This window comes from Falco punctatus (assembly GCF_963210335.1).
Source record: "Falco punctatus genome assembly, chromosome: 9".
Taxonomy (NCBI): domain Eukaryota; kingdom Metazoa; phylum Chordata; class Aves; order Falconiformes; family Falconidae; genus Falco; species Falco punctatus.
The window spans coordinates 23,897,460-23,915,226 of record NC_137589.1 but is presented as its reverse complement, the minus strand read 5'-3'; the positions used below and the strand labels follow the sequence as shown (position 1 = coordinate 23,915,226).

Genomic DNA, 17,767 nt, shown 5'->3' with positions numbered 1-17,767 from the left:
GTTGTCCCTGCCACCCTCCCGTCCTTTCCCACCGCCTGCCTCCCCTTGTTAGCTATTTGCTTCTATCTTTTGAAATTATTTTCAGGCCCCACCCTCGCTAGCGCAGGCAGCCAAGGTGTCGTCCTGCCGCAGCGCTCGCTGCCACCGCGGCGGCGGTGACATGTGTCTCCAATCAGCGGCTGTACGCTAATTAACGTAGCTCCTACCCCCGCTACGTTTTAAAGAGCGGGGAAGCCCCACGCTAGAGGAATGCAGAGTTCCCCCCATAGCCCCGCTCCGCCGCCCCCGGGCCGCAGCTCCTTACCCCCGGGCCCGGGGATTGGCCCGGCGGAGGCGGCATCAGCGGCGGCGGAGGGGGGGGCCGCCTCCACCCTCCCTCCTCCCTCGCTGGCCCCGCCGCCCCCTCGCCCCGGTGCGGCAGGGACAACCGGGAGACCCGGACGCAGGCAGCGACCAAGCCGCCGCCGCTCCGCGCCCGGCCGCCCTGCAGCATCCCCCCGATGGCCGGCCGCCTGACCTGCTGCCTCCTGCTCTGGGCCCTGGGCCATGGGGGCTGCCGTTCGCCTGCGGGGGCGGGCGCCGGCAGCCAGGCCGCCTGCCCCGTCCAGCCGCCGGCCGCCTGGGACTCGTCCTCCCCGGGCCGCGACCCCCGCGGGGGCTCCCCGCCGCCCGGTGCGCTGAGCGGCATCGCTCAGGACATGGTAGCTGTCCACATGCTTAAGCTCTACGAGAAGTACAACCGGGAAGGCAGCCGGCCCGGCGACGGCAACACGGTCCGCAGCTTCAAAGCCAGGCCGGGTAAGACGGGCCGGGCGCGGGGGGCACCGCTGGAGCCCCCTCGCTCCTTTTTCGCTTTAAAGCGACGGGTTTGCGCCGAGGCTGTCACTGACTGCGGGGGTTGTCACGCTGGGTGAATGCGGGGGGGACCCTTGCTAACTGCACGGGCACGGTGTCTCCCCTCCGCTCTGCGGATGGCTTCCCCCCTCCCCCGGCTCCCTTCCCTTCCCCGGGAGTATCTGCAACAAGGTATCTCCCTCCAGACAGCCTCCGCTGCTGTGGATGCAAACCACCGGCACTGTGTCGAAAGATGTTTTCAGAGATACTTGGAGCGTAAAACTAGTAGCCAGGGCACCCGCTGCGGGACCTCTCCTCCGGCTCTTCTCGCAGGCTCACAAGTTTCTGTTAGGAAGAGTGCCGCCTACGGGACCGCCTAAAACTGCTCGGGATCTTAAGTCCGTTGCACTGTCTAAACCTGAGAAGACAGCTGTCTGAGCTCCCCCTCCTCAGCTTTACTTGGCTTGATTATGACGGTAAAAGAGCATATATACTGTGTCAAAACCATGCTTTCATTATCCCAGTCTTACTTCAAAGTAGTAAAGAGGAGGTTTGTGTAGTTAATACTCTCTTTAAATTAGTCTATCCTTTGTCAAGGAAACACAAAGTATCTTTTCTGGAAAATGTCTTCCTCCTTTGGTTAACTCCCACAGAAAATAACTATGGTCTTGGCTCTTAAAATAAGAACTATACAAGTTTCTGGAATATAATTTGTATGTTGCCAGAAATATTCATCAGATGCCTATAAAAACGAATTCAAAATTTGCTTTTGTGAGTTTCAATCTTTCTCCTACATTTAAGCCTCAGGTATAGAATATAATGCAGCACACAGTGTGTTAGGGAATGGTTACTATAATGCACAATAACTCATTCTCTAGTGTATCCCAACTGAACTTCTATCCTATGCCAAATGTAATATTAAAAGGTAATGATACTCAAGCAGTAGGAGATCCCATGGAAGGGTAAGTGGCTGATGAAAATATCTAGAAATCTGGAAGTTAGGATGTAAAGCAACTGCAGGCATTTGGGAGAGAAACAAATTGCCATGCTCTTGATCATTAGCTAGCAGCTCCTAACTACTAGGGGTTAGGAAGGAACTTCCACTGTGGATGGTTATTCCATGACCTCCTGCTATCACTGTTGTTTTTCTGTGAACTGAGCAGCTGATACGGGCTGCTACCCAAGGAAGGCCCTGGACTGCAACAGTGATTTTGGAAGAATGCATGAATTGCACTATATTATTTTTCTTCATTTTCCAATTACTCTGCTGAAAAAGTTACTTGCATTGAAGTGGTTTAAAACACTAAAATAGCAGCATTTTCTACTCGCACATAAACTACTGACCAATTAAAAAGTGCTATTATTTTGTGCATCTCCCAGATCATGAAACCAGAGACACCTGGAAGTAACCTGTCTTGCCATGCAGTGAAAATAAAGTACACCCATGTCCAAAATTCCTGTCTCCTGTGTACCTTCTCTGCTGGATCCTATTTCTCCCCAGTAACATGGCATGAAAGCAGAAGCTCAGCTGCAGTGTACCTTTGTTATGACAAATTGTAATTCATCAACCTAGCAATGAACAGTCTGAAATGAACCATAGAATGACACAAGGAGGAGAACCTTATCTGACAGTATGTTTTTTCTTTATCTCCTCCAAGAAATTCTAGTGTTTTCTTTTGAAAGAAGAAATTGGCATGTTTTTCTAACAAGATATGTGGAACATCCATTCTTTATAAAATATAATGATAATTCTGATCCTATTAAGATAAGCAAAATGGATTACACATATAATAATTTCTTTTTCATTATCTCAAACAATGGATATCTTCTTTATATGTGCCTTTCAGAAAATCCTTCCATTCCTATGTTGCAGCTTACAGCTGTTTGTTAGGGAGCACTTGAGCATCACTGTTAGCTATGGTTGTCAGGATGAGGGCTCCAGAGGTGCAAAATGTTTGTCTGGACTTGGTTTGCTCCTTTGTCACATGCATTATTGAAGCCTCCTCAACTACAGCAGCTGTATTGCCATCCTACATATCCCCTGCAGGATATAGATGGTGCTGACTGGGTTACTGAATATGTACAATTTCTCCATATTCAGTGTGAGGCACTCACAATATATATATGCATGTACTTGTTTGCACATATTCTAAATACAGCTTCCTCATGTTCCTCTAGCACTTATTGCTTCAGGAACAGTGCTTCACAAACATCTGATCACCTCCCCTGAGCTTTCCTCTACATGTATTCACAACAGTTCATTACTTCTGTGATAAGGAGCTGAAAGACAGCCTATGAACTAATTTCTCAAGTTCTTTTTTTCTTTAGGTGCTTTCCAGTTTTCAGCAAACTGTGTAGCTTTAGAAAACAGCACCAATTGAGTGAAGTTAGTTACACAGTCAAGTCGTTAGTGGTTCATGACCAAATGTGAAATATTAAGTTATTGTCCAACTTCACCTAAATTGCTAAGATTAGGGGGAATTAGTCTTCATGGAAGCAATCTGCTGCCTAAGCCATGAAACTTCCAATAAATCAACTCTTGCAGCTCAGGCTTATTCCCTGAACACTATCCATACTCTGTGCTAAATGAAGCAAAGGCCTTGGTGAATAGTAGAAAATAGCAGCCATCTAATTAAGACTGTATTACAATGTATATGTGCAAGAAAACCAAATCAAGATTGCCCAGGCAACTGTAATTCTGGTCTCTAGAGCCTTGCTTTAATATAATTTTATAGCTTAAAATATTTTGAATTACATTCTCTGCATATTTCTTTCTCACAAATGTGTTATCAGAAATAACATGTGAATCTGTTTTGCTAGTCTTCATTTAGTGCAATGCAACATTCTCCTATGTGGATTATGTAGTAAAGGCTAATATTTTCTTTCCTTGGCCACTTGCTTTTTTTTTTTTCCTTCCAGTCTCTTGGCATGTGTCCTCTACACACCTTGCCTGTATTCCTAACTTGAAGGTGTCTACAGTGAGCAGAGGTAGATACAACAGCTAGTACAGTTCCAACTCAGAGTAGACCTGGAAAACATAACAATGCTTGGTTGACAGGTTGGTAAACGCCTGAGTGATCTGATGCAATGAGATAAACATGAGTATGTTCCATCCAAAACTCAGGTCTCCTCAATTCCTAAAAGGCTGTACTTCCAGCCTTCTGGCTTTACAGTAGCTGCAGATTTTCAGATTCTTACTCTGTTCTACAAAGGATTTTGACTTTTGAAGGGTTTGTTTCACTCCAGCATGCAGAATTAATTTAGCTCAGAGACAGGGAGTTCTAATTAATCTATCATTACAAGTTACCTTCACATCTGAAACCCTGGGATTCTGGTGTTTGAAATGCCTTTATCCCAACGATGCATATGCTTCATAGTCATCTACAGAGCTCATAGTGCTAGAAGCATTCTACTACTTAAAAAAATGTTAAAATTTTCAACTGTACACAGCTCAGGTGGGGAGAGGCAGTGGACAGACTAAAAAATATTCCTTCTGAAATGAAAAAAACAACAGCCTGCTGTTCTAAAGGAAGAACTACGATTATTCTCTTCCTTGGTCTGAAAAATAGGCTATCAGCCTTGTGAAAATTATATGCTTAAAAGACTTGAATAGAATCTAAACTCTTTTTTCATAGTATGATCACCTGTGCATTAGTATTGATTAAAAGTTTACTGATAGGAAAGAAATAGGTTCTCATCACAGAATACTGTTCCTGTTAGCCTCTCTGCCACCTATGAAATCATTATGTGGGCATCAGTATAAACTGTTCCACTTCACCACATCAGGAAAAAAATACAGATGTGCAGATTGAAATTGCATACTTGAACATTGTACTTTCAGACTGCCTATGTGGGCCTGGGATTAATGAATATCCTAACCTGCTATGGTTTAATTTGAATGATGGTTTTATCCAGCATGAACTGGAAGACAGCAAGCACCAGTTTAGTGAGATGTAGCACGATTAATTTCCATCTTTCAAATAAAACTGCTTAAAAGGAGGAACATTCTGGCAGGCAACACTTAACAGTACTGCTTTTCTGTTGCCAAGATTTCTGTGGCTCATCATCCACGGCGCATTGAAAAACAAACTTAAGTGTTTCTGAGAAGACCGGCTGTTGGGTTTGTTGGGTTTTGTTTGTTTGTGAGTTTTTTTCTACCCTGTTGCCAGAGAATTCCAGGTATGTCAAAAAGAGCTGCTAGAGGGTTTGCCCACTTGGCTTAACTAATGATACAAACCTACCCACTGTAGTCTGAGTTTGGGAGAACAGGAATCACTTCTGCCACCACTTTCCTGTATACTCATGAGCTAGTAAAAAAAAAAAAAACACCACCACAACACACCCCACCCAATTTTCACAGTGATAGACTGTTAATGCACGGTCTTTTGATTCTGGGATTACATTTTAACACACTAAGAGAGGTTTCTACTGTTTAAATAAACATGGTGTAAACAGTTATTAGTGTAAAATTGTTCATCTTCCTTGTGAGGAGCATAGAGATGTAACTTGAGCACACATTGTTCCACTAGCAAAAAAGGAACTACATCAAATGGAGTTTTAATTTTATGAGTCATCTCCTACTCAACAGTAGTTGTCACTAACTTCAAGCAGATCAAAACACAAGTCTTTTAGAAACAAAGTAGGTTTCACAGTGCTTTAAACAAAGCTCCTACAAGATGTATACCAGAAAGAAGGACTGCTCATAAAAGTAACGGCCCCCAAAATATGTTGCACTGCTTACTTCCAGCCCCCTTGTGAAATGTCTCTTGTGCACTACTTACGGACAATGAACTTCGTAAGTGTTGCCCACAGAGTTAGCACCCAGAGATCTTTCAGGAATCTTTGTAGTCAGGTGTGGATTAGACCATTTTGAATATTAACTATAAACCTGGTTTTCAGCTGGTATACTGAGTAAGGTACCATTCTGAGCTCTGCTATGGACAAATTTGATAGCTTCTCTGAGCTTGACTTTGTTATAAACGAAATAGAAGCAAGGATTGCTTTTCTTGCCTGCCTGGAATGAAAGGCAGTCTGAAACTGAAAATCTCTGGGAAGAGTTTTATCCCTCATGTATACAAAAATTGCCTAGTGTGTTGGACAGCCCTGATGTTGTTGTAATTTTGCTGTTAAATATTGTTAGGGTTTTTTCCTCCTTTGATTCACTATAGTTTTAAGATGAAGTGACAAGTTCACTACTAACTGATTTGAAATGGCCAAGTGAAAATCAAAATTTGTTAATCCACTTATAAAGGAATAAGGGTTTGACTACTATTTTTGGTCCCAGATATTTATCCATGTTTTCCTTGCTCTCTTGTAGGATTCTTGGCCCAGAAGCCTGTGTACTGCTTCAATCTGACATCCATGCAGGATTCAGAGATGATCCTTGCTGCCACTTTTCACTTCTATGCTGACAAACGATCTCGGCACCGGGAAGTGTTTTGTAAGCGTTCCAAGAACTCCTCCTGCCGACTCCTTCACCTGCCTCCGATCCTGCGGCTCAACCTCATTTTCCAAAGTATTCATCAGAATTCTGCCTATGGGCTAGTAAAAGGGAACATTACTGTCTTTCTTCAAAGGCGAGGGGCTTGGCATGCAAAGGACATTTCACACATCATAAAAGAATCAAAACAGGCTGGAGAGCTCATTCTCTGTGCTGAGCTTGATTCTGGGGAGAAACATCAGGGCTTCCCTGAACAGGCCACCAGCCATTTACCTTATATACTAGTTTATGCCAATGATCTTGCAATCTCAGAGCCTAACAGCGTGGCAGTCACCCTACAGCGTTATGATCCATTCCCTTCCAATGATGGGGACCCAAATCTACCCTCCAATGCTTCTACTGACACCCGAGTGAGGAGGGATACTTACCTCTCTAGTCCTATTCAGAACAATGAGTTGCCAGAAGTAGATTATAACAACAATAAATACAACAAACATGACATATGGGAGAATGCCTACAAATCCCTGAAACCAAAAGCCTCACGCAAAGACCGAAGGAGAAAAGGGCAAGAAAATACAGAAACACTTACAAAGTCTCAGGTGCTAAAATTTGATGAGAAAACTATGAAGAAAGCAAGGCGAAAACAATGGAATGAGCCAAGGATTTGTTCAAGAAGATACATGAAAGTTGACTTTGCTGATATTGGCTGGAATGAATGGATCATATCTCCCAAATCATTTGATGCCTACTACTGTGCAGGGGCATGTGAATTTCCAATGCCCAAGGTAGTATGCCTTTTTGTTGTTGTTAGCCTGCAAACAGCAGAATTACTGTTCTGTCTATCCAACTGCTTCTTTAGTTAGAATTTCCTTCAGATTTCACCCTTTTCACTGTACCCTACTGACTCGTCCAGACTAATTAATTTCAGCAATATTGTTTCCACCAACTTATTAATCACAGAGCAAAAAGATTCCAACTTATCTTTAAAAGTAATCTGAACAATAAGAAAAATGTCTCAGGTTTATCTTACAATTTCTCATCTTATATCTTTAAACCATAATACAAGGACTTATGCAGCTTATTAAAATATGGTTACACACACTAAATCATCAAATTACTCTGTTGTGGTAGCAGAAGTATAAGGTATTATATGCTAATAATAAAACAAGCTGCTGTTTCAGAGTATTTCTGAATTCCACTGAAAATACCTTAGGAGAAAAATGCAGAGTAGTGACCCTGAGGTATTTTTAACTTTAAGAAATTGCTTGTCACTTCGAAAATAAGAATGCTGGTTAAGCTGATACTTGTGTCTCAAAATTCTCTGGTGTTTTTTTATTTTACTAAATTCTTAAAATTAAGATAATCCTGCTGGAACAAAAAAGGTGATTTATCTTATGTGGCTGGAAATGCCACATAGCTGTCCATAACACTCTAAAGCTAGCATACTTAATTCCTCCTATAGCAGCAGTGTGAAATTTGCTAATAGAGGCAAACATGAACACCTGCTCCAATGGAATTTTGATTTGGCCCACTCCCACTCACTCACTCTATGGCAAAAAGTAGAAATTTTGGCAATCCTATGTAGCACAAGAATTATTGGCATTTTACAGGGCCTTGAAGTAATGGGGGAGGGGAGGATTTGAAGCAGTGTGTAACCTGCATGTTTAGAAACTGTAATTATTTTGCAATTCTACCTACAAATGGCCTGATTACTTATTCTCCTGACATTTCTGAATGTGATCACCTGGCACATAAATAATGAATAGTGTTTTACAGCAAAGAATTTCAAAGCTCCGAGACAGAAATCGGCCCTACATTACATACATGGAGACTGATGTATGTTTGTGTTGAAATAAGTAGTATGATTTCAGGAAGAGTAGATATGCAGGCTATTTTGAGTCCAGAAATAGCGGAAATCCAGACATCACAGTAAGCTGTATGAATCTGACCACATGTTCTTGTGTAGCTGGCTAGCGCTGAACTATGTATACATAAATTGATACATGGTCTGGTAAAAATTAAAGCTTACACAAGCTCACATACAACTTCACTTTTTTACCGTAGTAGAAAGAGATCATGCAACACAAGCACCATTTAACTTATCCAAAACAAAAAACAGCCTGGGAGTACAGATCCTCTGCTATAAACCCACAGTCTAATGCACCATTCATACATACCGGGGGGGGGGAGGAGATACATTTAACGCATCTAGCTTCCTGTGAGCAGATTAGCATGACACAAAAGCTGACAGAACAAAAAGAAAGTGGATTTGTTTCTAGCCGGAATAGTTAAATGGGCTTATATTGCTGATTTATTTAATTTCTTATCTAGCAATATTACTTGCTATATAATAAAGATTTCCTTGTAAGTAAAAAACACTTACCTTAGTTCTCATTTTGATACTTGTTTTCTAGATAAATTAACGTGGCTGCACTAGCACCTAGGTGCCAAAAAACCAAAACAAACAAAAAAACCCAAAGAGATTTAAAATTGAATCACAGATACATAGATTTGGGGATTTTTAGTTTGACACACTCTTTGATTGGGTTTGATTTAGAAGAGGTCTACTTTTTGTTAGCTTTGGATTTTGAAGAGGAAAAGAAAATAAAGGCAGATTCACAGAACTTTTTTAAATTACTGTTTCCAAGTGAACAGAGTTAACTAGGACATCAGAATGGATGATGCTTCAGGTCTGAGCATAAGAATTGTTATGGAGAGAGAAACAGCTTTTGTTCTTACGTGTTTACCCTAAGTCAGGAGAGCATGCACATGATCTTGGCACTCCTAAATCAAAGGCCAGATTAATGCTATTCATGTCTACACAGCCAACCTGCAAGGTATTCTTTTTATAACTGCGGAGATAGAATTATATACCTGGCACACTGAAAATCACATTGTATGATATTATTTTTTTTAAAGTATCAGTACATCACTCTGCATATTATGTTAATAACTGCAATTCTTGAAGGTAGAAGGAACTGGGAACATATCCTTTCCCTGGTCCACAGTAATTAGAATTATCTTGACTTCATGTAAGTGCATCAGTTCATAAGTTTAACTCCAAGAGTTGAAATCAAACATGAGAACAAAATTCTCCTGAAGCTAAGATGTATTGCTTATTAAGATGGGGGTGGGGGGGTGTTGAGGGTCAAATTCATGATAAAACAGATTTTTAAAGCGGTATAAGCTAGGCAGAAGGACAGGGTCTAAAGTATTTCAAACCTACTGTACAACTGCTTTCTGGCTACATCACTATCCTTATATTTTCTGGGGCCCAAAACGTTTCTAACCTCTAGGATTGTCCTAGAGGTTAAGTAAGAGCAGAACCTGGCCTGCTGTACACAAATTAGTAGCCAGCATTCAAAGCATTAGCACTTCCTCAGTGCCATCACTACTGGGCATTCAATTTATTATTTCAAGCTTTCCATTTTAGCACATCGGTACAAAGGCTAATGTGAAGCCTAGCCCATAATCACTGAACACTCATGCCAGGTTTCCAGAAGGGCTGGAAAATTCAGAGCCTTGCTGGATGTGGGATAGGTGTGCTGTCTGGCTCTGCTGTGGATGTAGGGCTCAGGCAGCCAGATTTTGTACAGAGTAATACACAATAAGCATTTTTCTCTCTAAGCATTTTTGTGCGTAGTGTGTACACTTGCAGGCATTAGAAATTTTATCAGTGCTGTTGTCTTGGTAGACAGCTGCTCTTGCTAGACTTTACTCAAATCTGTTTATTCCTTGCGGTTATTAGAGACTGCACAGCTGGAGAAGATCCTAGCAGGATCTTCTGCAGGTTTGTACCCAGGAATCCTGTAAGTAAGTAACTGGCACGGAGGGCAATGATGGCTATCCTCTGCATGGGGTCAAGAAATTCAGTTTCAGTAGCACTTCGGGATCTGTAACTGTTTTAAATAACAACATGAAACAATAAAAGGTGCTAGGAACACTTCAGGAAGTTTTTCATAAAGGTTAAAGAACTGGATCCTAGAAGCTCTAGTTCTTTGTATTTCTAAACTCTGCAGCTGCTTAAGCACGTGAAAGCTACTCGTGTCTCTCTTGCTGTCCAGATTTGCTGACACGGCCAATGCAGGCAGAAGCTTATTTCTACTTCACATAGCAGCTGTGAGACAATTTACTGCTGCTTGTCTGCGGACAGCTTTGAAATCTAAAGATGGAGGGGTGGCCTGAGAGAGCAAGCTGTTGCTAATTATGCCAATATGTGCTAATTACAGAAAGTCACTTTCCAGGATCGGTCACTTGTTGGGACTTGGCTATAAGGATGCTGTCTTGAAGCCCCAAAGGATCAGGACGGATTTCACAATTCCTCCTTGTAATGGCCCAAATGAGGTTGCTTTAGTTAAAGAACATCTGAAAGCCTTAAAAGCAATTAAGGTTTGGATCTGATCTGCTGATATTGCATTTAAAGCAAATGTATCAAAACTGAATTAACCTAAAAAATAGCTCCTTTGCTATAGCCATGGACTACATAACTTTTCACGTGGAAATGAAAAATCATGGTTTGCATATACTCAATTTTTATTTGAAAAATAGACAAGATATAGGAGACATTAATTCTTCTCACTTGAAGTGTCTGCTTCCATGTGGAGGTGTGCAAAGTCCCTGTCTGTGTCCCACAGATGTCATTATCCACTTGATACACAGCTACGCACCAACAACAATGAAAGATTTCATGTGCCACATATACCAGATCTGTGAGGAAAACTTGTGAAACTGTAGCAAAAACCTGATATGACCAGTGCAATTTTCCTACTGTTACTGTACTCATTTGCTGGGACAGTATTCAAGTATGACAACAGAGGAAAGCAAACAGACTACAGGTATGAAGTACTTGTTCATCACAAGGTTATGATCAGAAAGGCTGTCGCATTGCCTGACTATTCCAGACTAACTCCCCCATGAACATTACTTCTGGGGCACTCTGCTCTTAAAAGAGTAATTACTCCACGAAAAAGTAACTCATTCCAGGTTAGCGTACATGAGGAGAAATACCACTGGAACATAGGAATACTCCACGAAAAAGTAACTCATTCCAGGTTAGCATACATGAGGAGAAATACCACTGGAACATAGGAACAGTTATTTTGGAAATACTTCCAGTAGCCAATTCTCCAAGTCAGACAAGAGGTTAAGAAAACAAAAGATAACATTTATGACTGAGAAGAGTGCCCCACCCTAGACTTTTTCTCCTGTGTGCCTGTCTCCCAGCATCTAGTAGTGCAGTCAGGGCCATTCTTTCTTCAGGCTACTGACTGCTGGCTGTGCCACCAGTGCCCTCCTCTGGTATTTATGAAGGCAGCATAAGGAATACAAAATATCTGAGAGATACACCCTGCACAAGAAAGCTCCAAGTGTGAGGGACATACTATGCTGCACAGCCCCATGACTCAATCACACATATTCACTTTTTTGACCAACAAAAAACCGTAATTGTTGTCATTTTCCAAGTCCATCTGGGAAAGTGACTGCTCATAAATGAAGTGATAACGATTTCCTTCTCTGTTCCAGATTGTCCGGCCATCCAATCATGCTACAATCCAGAGCATTGTAAAAGCAGTAGGAATCATTCCCGGCATCCCTGAACCCTGCTGCGTTCCTGACAAAATGAGCTCACTCAGTGTCCTGTTCCTAGATGAGAACAAAAATGTTGTTTTAAAGGTATATCCCAATATGTCGGTCGAAAGTTGCGCCTGCCGATAAGTTAATATAAACATATCTTTAACAACACCCATGCATCCTGCCCAACTACACTGGCAAAGCTGTAAATGGGAAATGAATCCACTTCTGTTGATGGATGAATGCAAGCCTACAATTCCTCTACAGAAAGCATGCGGAGAGACTAAAACAATACACATGCTCACCTGGAAGGCTATGTCTTACTGTCATCATTTGTCTTTCATATTCATCTTCCAGGAATTCAATACTTTCACAAATATCTTCCTAACCCCCTTAGCCAAGACACCTGGTGTTTAGTGAGAACTTTAAGTGTAAAGTTTTCCATAATCAAAGGACTAAAATATGTTTTTATATGCTATTTTTCTGACTATTTTATCTCTTCAGTTAACCAAGAAGATGGGAAGTAAACTTGCAAAGGCGGGCTCATTTTAGAATATCACTTTTGTACACAAATCAAAACTTTTTGCCTAAAACACTCATACTCTTAATCCGCATATTTATACCGAAAAATGCTGTAATAAAGGGCTTAAAATGTATATTTTCTTCAGGACGCAAGTATACTGCACTGCATAAGCTTTCATATAAACAGTATGTTAATATAGTCATTTTTGGTTACCCTTCCCTAATACATAATTTGTTCTACAAAAGGCATATGTAATATCCCACACTTTTGTTTGCTGGATAATTTCAGGTTGTTAAACATATTCTCTGAGTAACACATACTATATAGTAATATGTTGAAATACTAAAAATAAAATAACCAAGATTTATATTTTTGTAAATTATACTTTATATCCTCTAGACTGTTACATGCTTTTAACAAAAGCTAATAAATTAAAGGTACAGTAGTATCTAAAAATAGTTGATTTGTCTTTCTGTAAGTGTATTCTGTTCCCTTCTGTTAATTAGATGGAAACATGTAAATACATGTTAAGCTTGTCATAACGTGCCTCAACAGATTAAAGACAGAAGGGAAAAATACTGTGATCATCTAGACTGACCTCCTGCAAGGCACAGATGAAAGAACCTTGCTTAGTAGTTTCTGCACCATGCATTATGGAACTTCTGTTTTGAGCTTGGGAACATCTTTGAAAAACATGCATAAATTTGTTTTTGAAGATTTCATGTGGTAGAATATCCCTACTGGACTACAAGCAGTTGTTCCAAAAGTTAGTGCTCTTTGTTCATATGCAGTGACTTAATCCTAGTCTGAATTTGCTGAGCTTTAGTTTCAATTCACTAGATCTTACTGTAAACTATTTTATTAGATCCCTTTTATCTATTATCCAAAATACTGTCACTAAGTATTTTTAGTAAATAGAGCTCGATCAAATTACATTTTGGCTAATATTTAAATAGATACTTTGCTTTCTTATTCTAAGCCTCAAAAAATTTCTCAAAGCTCTTTTCTGAACTCTTCTCAGAACTTTCATTAACTTTCTTTTCCAACAATGCACATGGAAAAGGGACACAATATTTGGCCGTTGTTCTGTTAGAAGTCTTTATAGAAATAAAGTCTGTGCATCCCTCTAACTCCTGTACAATTCTCTACTGATACATTTATGGTAGCCTTTGTAACTGCAGCACTCCTTTAAGAGCTGACGTTCCATTACTGTGCCTGTCATTCCTCTTCCTCAGTGTCCCCAGTGCCAGGACACACTTGCCACATAATTCCATTTTCACCCACCTGCTATACAACAGCATAGGCAGACCAGGAGCACAACAAACTTCTGAAGTCTGTGAGGTACCACAGAGCACAAGACATTGAGTTTTTCTCCTCGAGAGAGTTTAATTTTCTGCGCTATCTTATCCTACTAAGAGTTGCATTGTTTAGGGGAAGGATACCATACACACTACCTTCTGATGAATGACTAACTGAAAGGCTACCATCCTGGAAGGTGCCAAGTAACTTCTGCCACCAATATTACATACTGATGTAGTACAGATACACACTGCAGAGGTGTGTAAATATGATACTCCCTGCTAATCTACATAAAAGCAAGACTCAGTACATACAGGAGTCTCTGCCAGGTTACTTTCACAGCAGTTCTTGCTAGTTCCTCCTAAACAGCTCTCAATAAGTAATAGTTCTAAGGCACCTTATAGTGACTGCCAGTAACGACTGCCAAGAGATCATGGATCTAGCTAGGCATTTCTAACAAAGTACCTACGGTGATCCACACTGGAACTACTGGGACAAACCTCTGCATACTGTTGCCATTAGAGATCTCCCTTAAAAATGTAGGATCTTATGTTTTTACAAACCATAAGAAACTAAATTGCAGCTGACAAATGCATAAAGAAAAATTTAAAAGTTCTCAGAAATTAATAATTTATTCCTACACAACAGCCATAAGTATAAAACTTTTCAAAGTATCTTAGGTTACTGTCATTTCTGCTCTCTATTAAGATCTACCCTTTTCTGTAGGTCTAGTCTTGCTCCCATTTAGCACTAGCTCTGAACAACATGACCTATTAACCTAGTGAGCTTATGTTCTTATCTACTGCATTTTGCTTTCCTTAAGGAAACATATCTGTATCTTGAATTAGTCTTTGGGTACAAACTTTCATTCCAAGATGTGTTGATGCAAGCAATAAGGAAAGAGATATCATCCTATCATCTGCTATAAGGTCTGTAGGACATAATGAAAAATGCTTCTCCTGTACTCATCAGGACACCTATGGAACCCTGAAAGGTTTAGTCTGCATTTAAAAGTTTTTTGGCAAAGCTCTGTTATTTAGGATAGGCAAAACAAAATTATAGCTCTAAGTAGCATAGCTCTCAAGGCACACCCTTACTACTCAAGCAATACAATTCTCTTACTAGTAAAGTTTATTGCATTCAGTTTAGCTGTACCAGTCAATTCGCTAACGTGAACAAGGTCTTAAGCCACTATCTGTTTAGTGGTTTAAGTTACTACTTTCTGGGTCTTTGGTACCTGGATGTCTAATCTTCCTCTAGAAAAGCAAACTTTGCATTTGAATAGCACAAATGCAGTCAGCTGCTGCTGGAAGACACTGATACCCTTACTCTCTTGGTTCTAACGGATCTTTTGATTTCTACGAACATCCTATAAACCATTCAATTCAATGTTTAAGTTTCTAGACAAAAGTTACTATTGACAAATACTTACAAGAGCACATCAAGATAATTCCACAAACTAATTCTAAAAGAATTGGGGATATACTAACATGGGCTGATTAAAGACAGATAAAACAGGAAAACAGCTAATACTAGCCAGCAAAGTGTTAAGGACATTTTTTTTCTGAAACAAATCCACTTTTATTCTTTGAGGCCACAATTTAATTGCCGTAACAGCAACAGCTAGAATACACCTAGGTTTTTGTGGAGCATTTCAATTCATTTGCACAAGGCTGCATAATTAATAGAAAACACTGGACAATATTAATATATTCATTTATCACATGAATTAACAACTGTGTCACTGCCAAACCTCAAAGAGCAGCTTTCAAAAGGAATTGCCACTGAGTGGAACTGTTCATTATAAAGTTTCTACAAAGCTGACACTTGGCCTGACACTATGTGACATCTTTATGTATGAACTGGAAGTCTGTATATAACAACCCCCACAGCATTTGCAGAAAACAGTGTTTAGGAGAGAGGTATTTATATAGATCACTTATCTAGCTGCACTTTATGTGATTAAAATTCAGTTTAAGGCAGACAGATGCAGAACTTGGTACCTAGGCACAAGGAATGGGGGCTGCTTCTACTGAGTAAAAAGTCTGCACCTTCGAATGCCGTAAATCTTAAAATATTTTTGGTGGATATCATGGATTTATGGCACAGTATGAGCATCCGGGGTGATGGTATGTAGAGAGCTAATAAACACTTTGAAAAGATATACACTGGAGTAGTGAACCACATAAGGAAAGGAAATTTTATTTCTGCATGTAGCATTAGTGGACTGCCACTAGAAAACGGTATAGCTCCAGTGTTCACCTTTTCAAAAAGACATTCACATTCTGACAGAGACATGAAAAGAAACAAAACCAGTTAGAGAAAATGCCTTATAACATGTGACTAAAAAGCACAATCTGTTTATTTTATCAGAAAGCAAACTGAGAAGTAACTTGATTATACCGTACAAGTACTTTGACAGACAGAAAACGCAAGCATTATGGGGCTCCTCAAGCCAGACAGAAAGTTACAAGAACTCCTGTCAAGAAGGTGAAGCCAGGCATAATCAAATAATACATGAAGCACCACGGTTTTGTAACTGTAAGTGATAAACCTTTAGAGAAAGCGCTACAAAAATTGAAGAAATCTTCTATTCTTTGACATCTATAGATAAATTCTGGAGACCTTTAAAGTTATGTTTTAGCCAAACACAAGTAATTGAGCTCTGCATGCAGGTAGGAAACACAAAGGCCTCGAGTAAAACATAACAGTCTTGCTATGCAGGAGACCAGGATTAATGCCAAATAACCCTTTCTGACATCATAGGAACATAATTAGCCAGCATCTTGGACCTCTGTTGTTACTTGAACAGATATTTAAGTGAGTATTTGAGAAGTCTGGGATCACTTTAAACGCTGGGTATGCACTGCTAGAAAACTGGAGAAGAATGGCTGGCAAAGACAAAATCCTGTCCACATCTCTGCAATTAGATTGATTATTTTTTTTAATATAAAAGCTCATAATACTATTCAGATTTTATGGCACATGCACAGTATGTATTGAGTTGTGCTTAGAAAAAATTATGTATTAATAGTACAGATAAACATATGAATCATTAGATTAAAACATAATGCATTCATGAAGATAAATAGCAAGTGATATTTTTGTCTATACATAAACTATGTTTTTTTCTTCTGTATCATGAGAAATTCTGCCATGTCTTTCTATCATCTTGCATGTTTGCCTTGGCCCATTCTTCCCATCTTCACAGATAATTTCCTGTATCTTCACGGAAACCTTTTACTTTCCATGTGGCCTTAGAAGGCCTAGTTATGTCTTCAAAATGAAGTCACTGAAATAATGACTGGTTTTGGACTGGATTGACCATCAAGAATCTAAGAAATATATTACATAAGAGGCTATAAAAACAAGACTAAATTCCCATACACCAAAGGAATCAAACTGAAAATGGACAAGTCTGCAACCAACATGAAGGAAACTTGACGCAAAACAGATATTTCACTGTGTACAAACAATAGCTCTTGGCTGATAAACAGAAAGAAGTTTTAAGGTTGTTTGTATTGTCATGAAATAGCGTCTTGCAAAACCACAGGTCTCCATCAAATGATCGGCGATTTTCTGATGGCATGTGAAGGGCCTGTAATAAAGACTGTCAGATGATGTTTAGTAATAGCTAATAACAGTGAATTTGTTCTAGATCTCTATTTTCCAGTCTCGATGAAATTTTCTGCGTCCCTAAGAAAGCTTCTCTCTGTGTTGGCAAGGAAATGATACAAGAGTATAATTAAGCAATGATGACCCTAAAGCGAGATGTGGATTCTTTACAATATACAATGTCCTTCCCACCAGCCACATGTGTTTGTCAGATGTTTACAGAATCTTCATTAACTAAGAGCTTTGCTAGATAACAGAAGCTGAAGCATGGCATCAATGACTCTGATAAGGGCAAGCGTACAACCAATCTGCTTGACAACTGACAAGAGGCTGGGGTTTGAAGCAGACTGCAAAAAGCACACAAGAAAGTGATTTGCAAAGGACATTCCAGTTGTTTGCCTTCCATCTCCTTTCCTCTGTAATGAAACAAGACTTTTAATCAGCTAAAACACCCTTGTCCTCTTGTCTCTCCACCAGAAAGTAAA

At 40.1% G+C, this 17,767-nt stretch overlaps 1 protein-coding gene across 1 annotated transcript; it reads left to right on the top strand.

Moving 5' to 3' along the window:
- Window positions 1–286: 286 nt before the first annotated feature.
- GDF10 (growth differentiation factor 10) lies at window positions 287–17,767 on the top strand. The gene is made up of 3 exons (XM_080401757.1): window positions 287–798; window positions 6,152–7,059; window positions 11,798–17,767. Exons 1-3 carry the CDS (start codon window positions 501–503, stop codon window positions 11,987–11,989), a joined length of 1,398 nt encoding a protein of 465 aa, XP_080257883.1. The 5' UTR covers window positions 287–500; the 3' UTR covers window positions 11,990–17,767.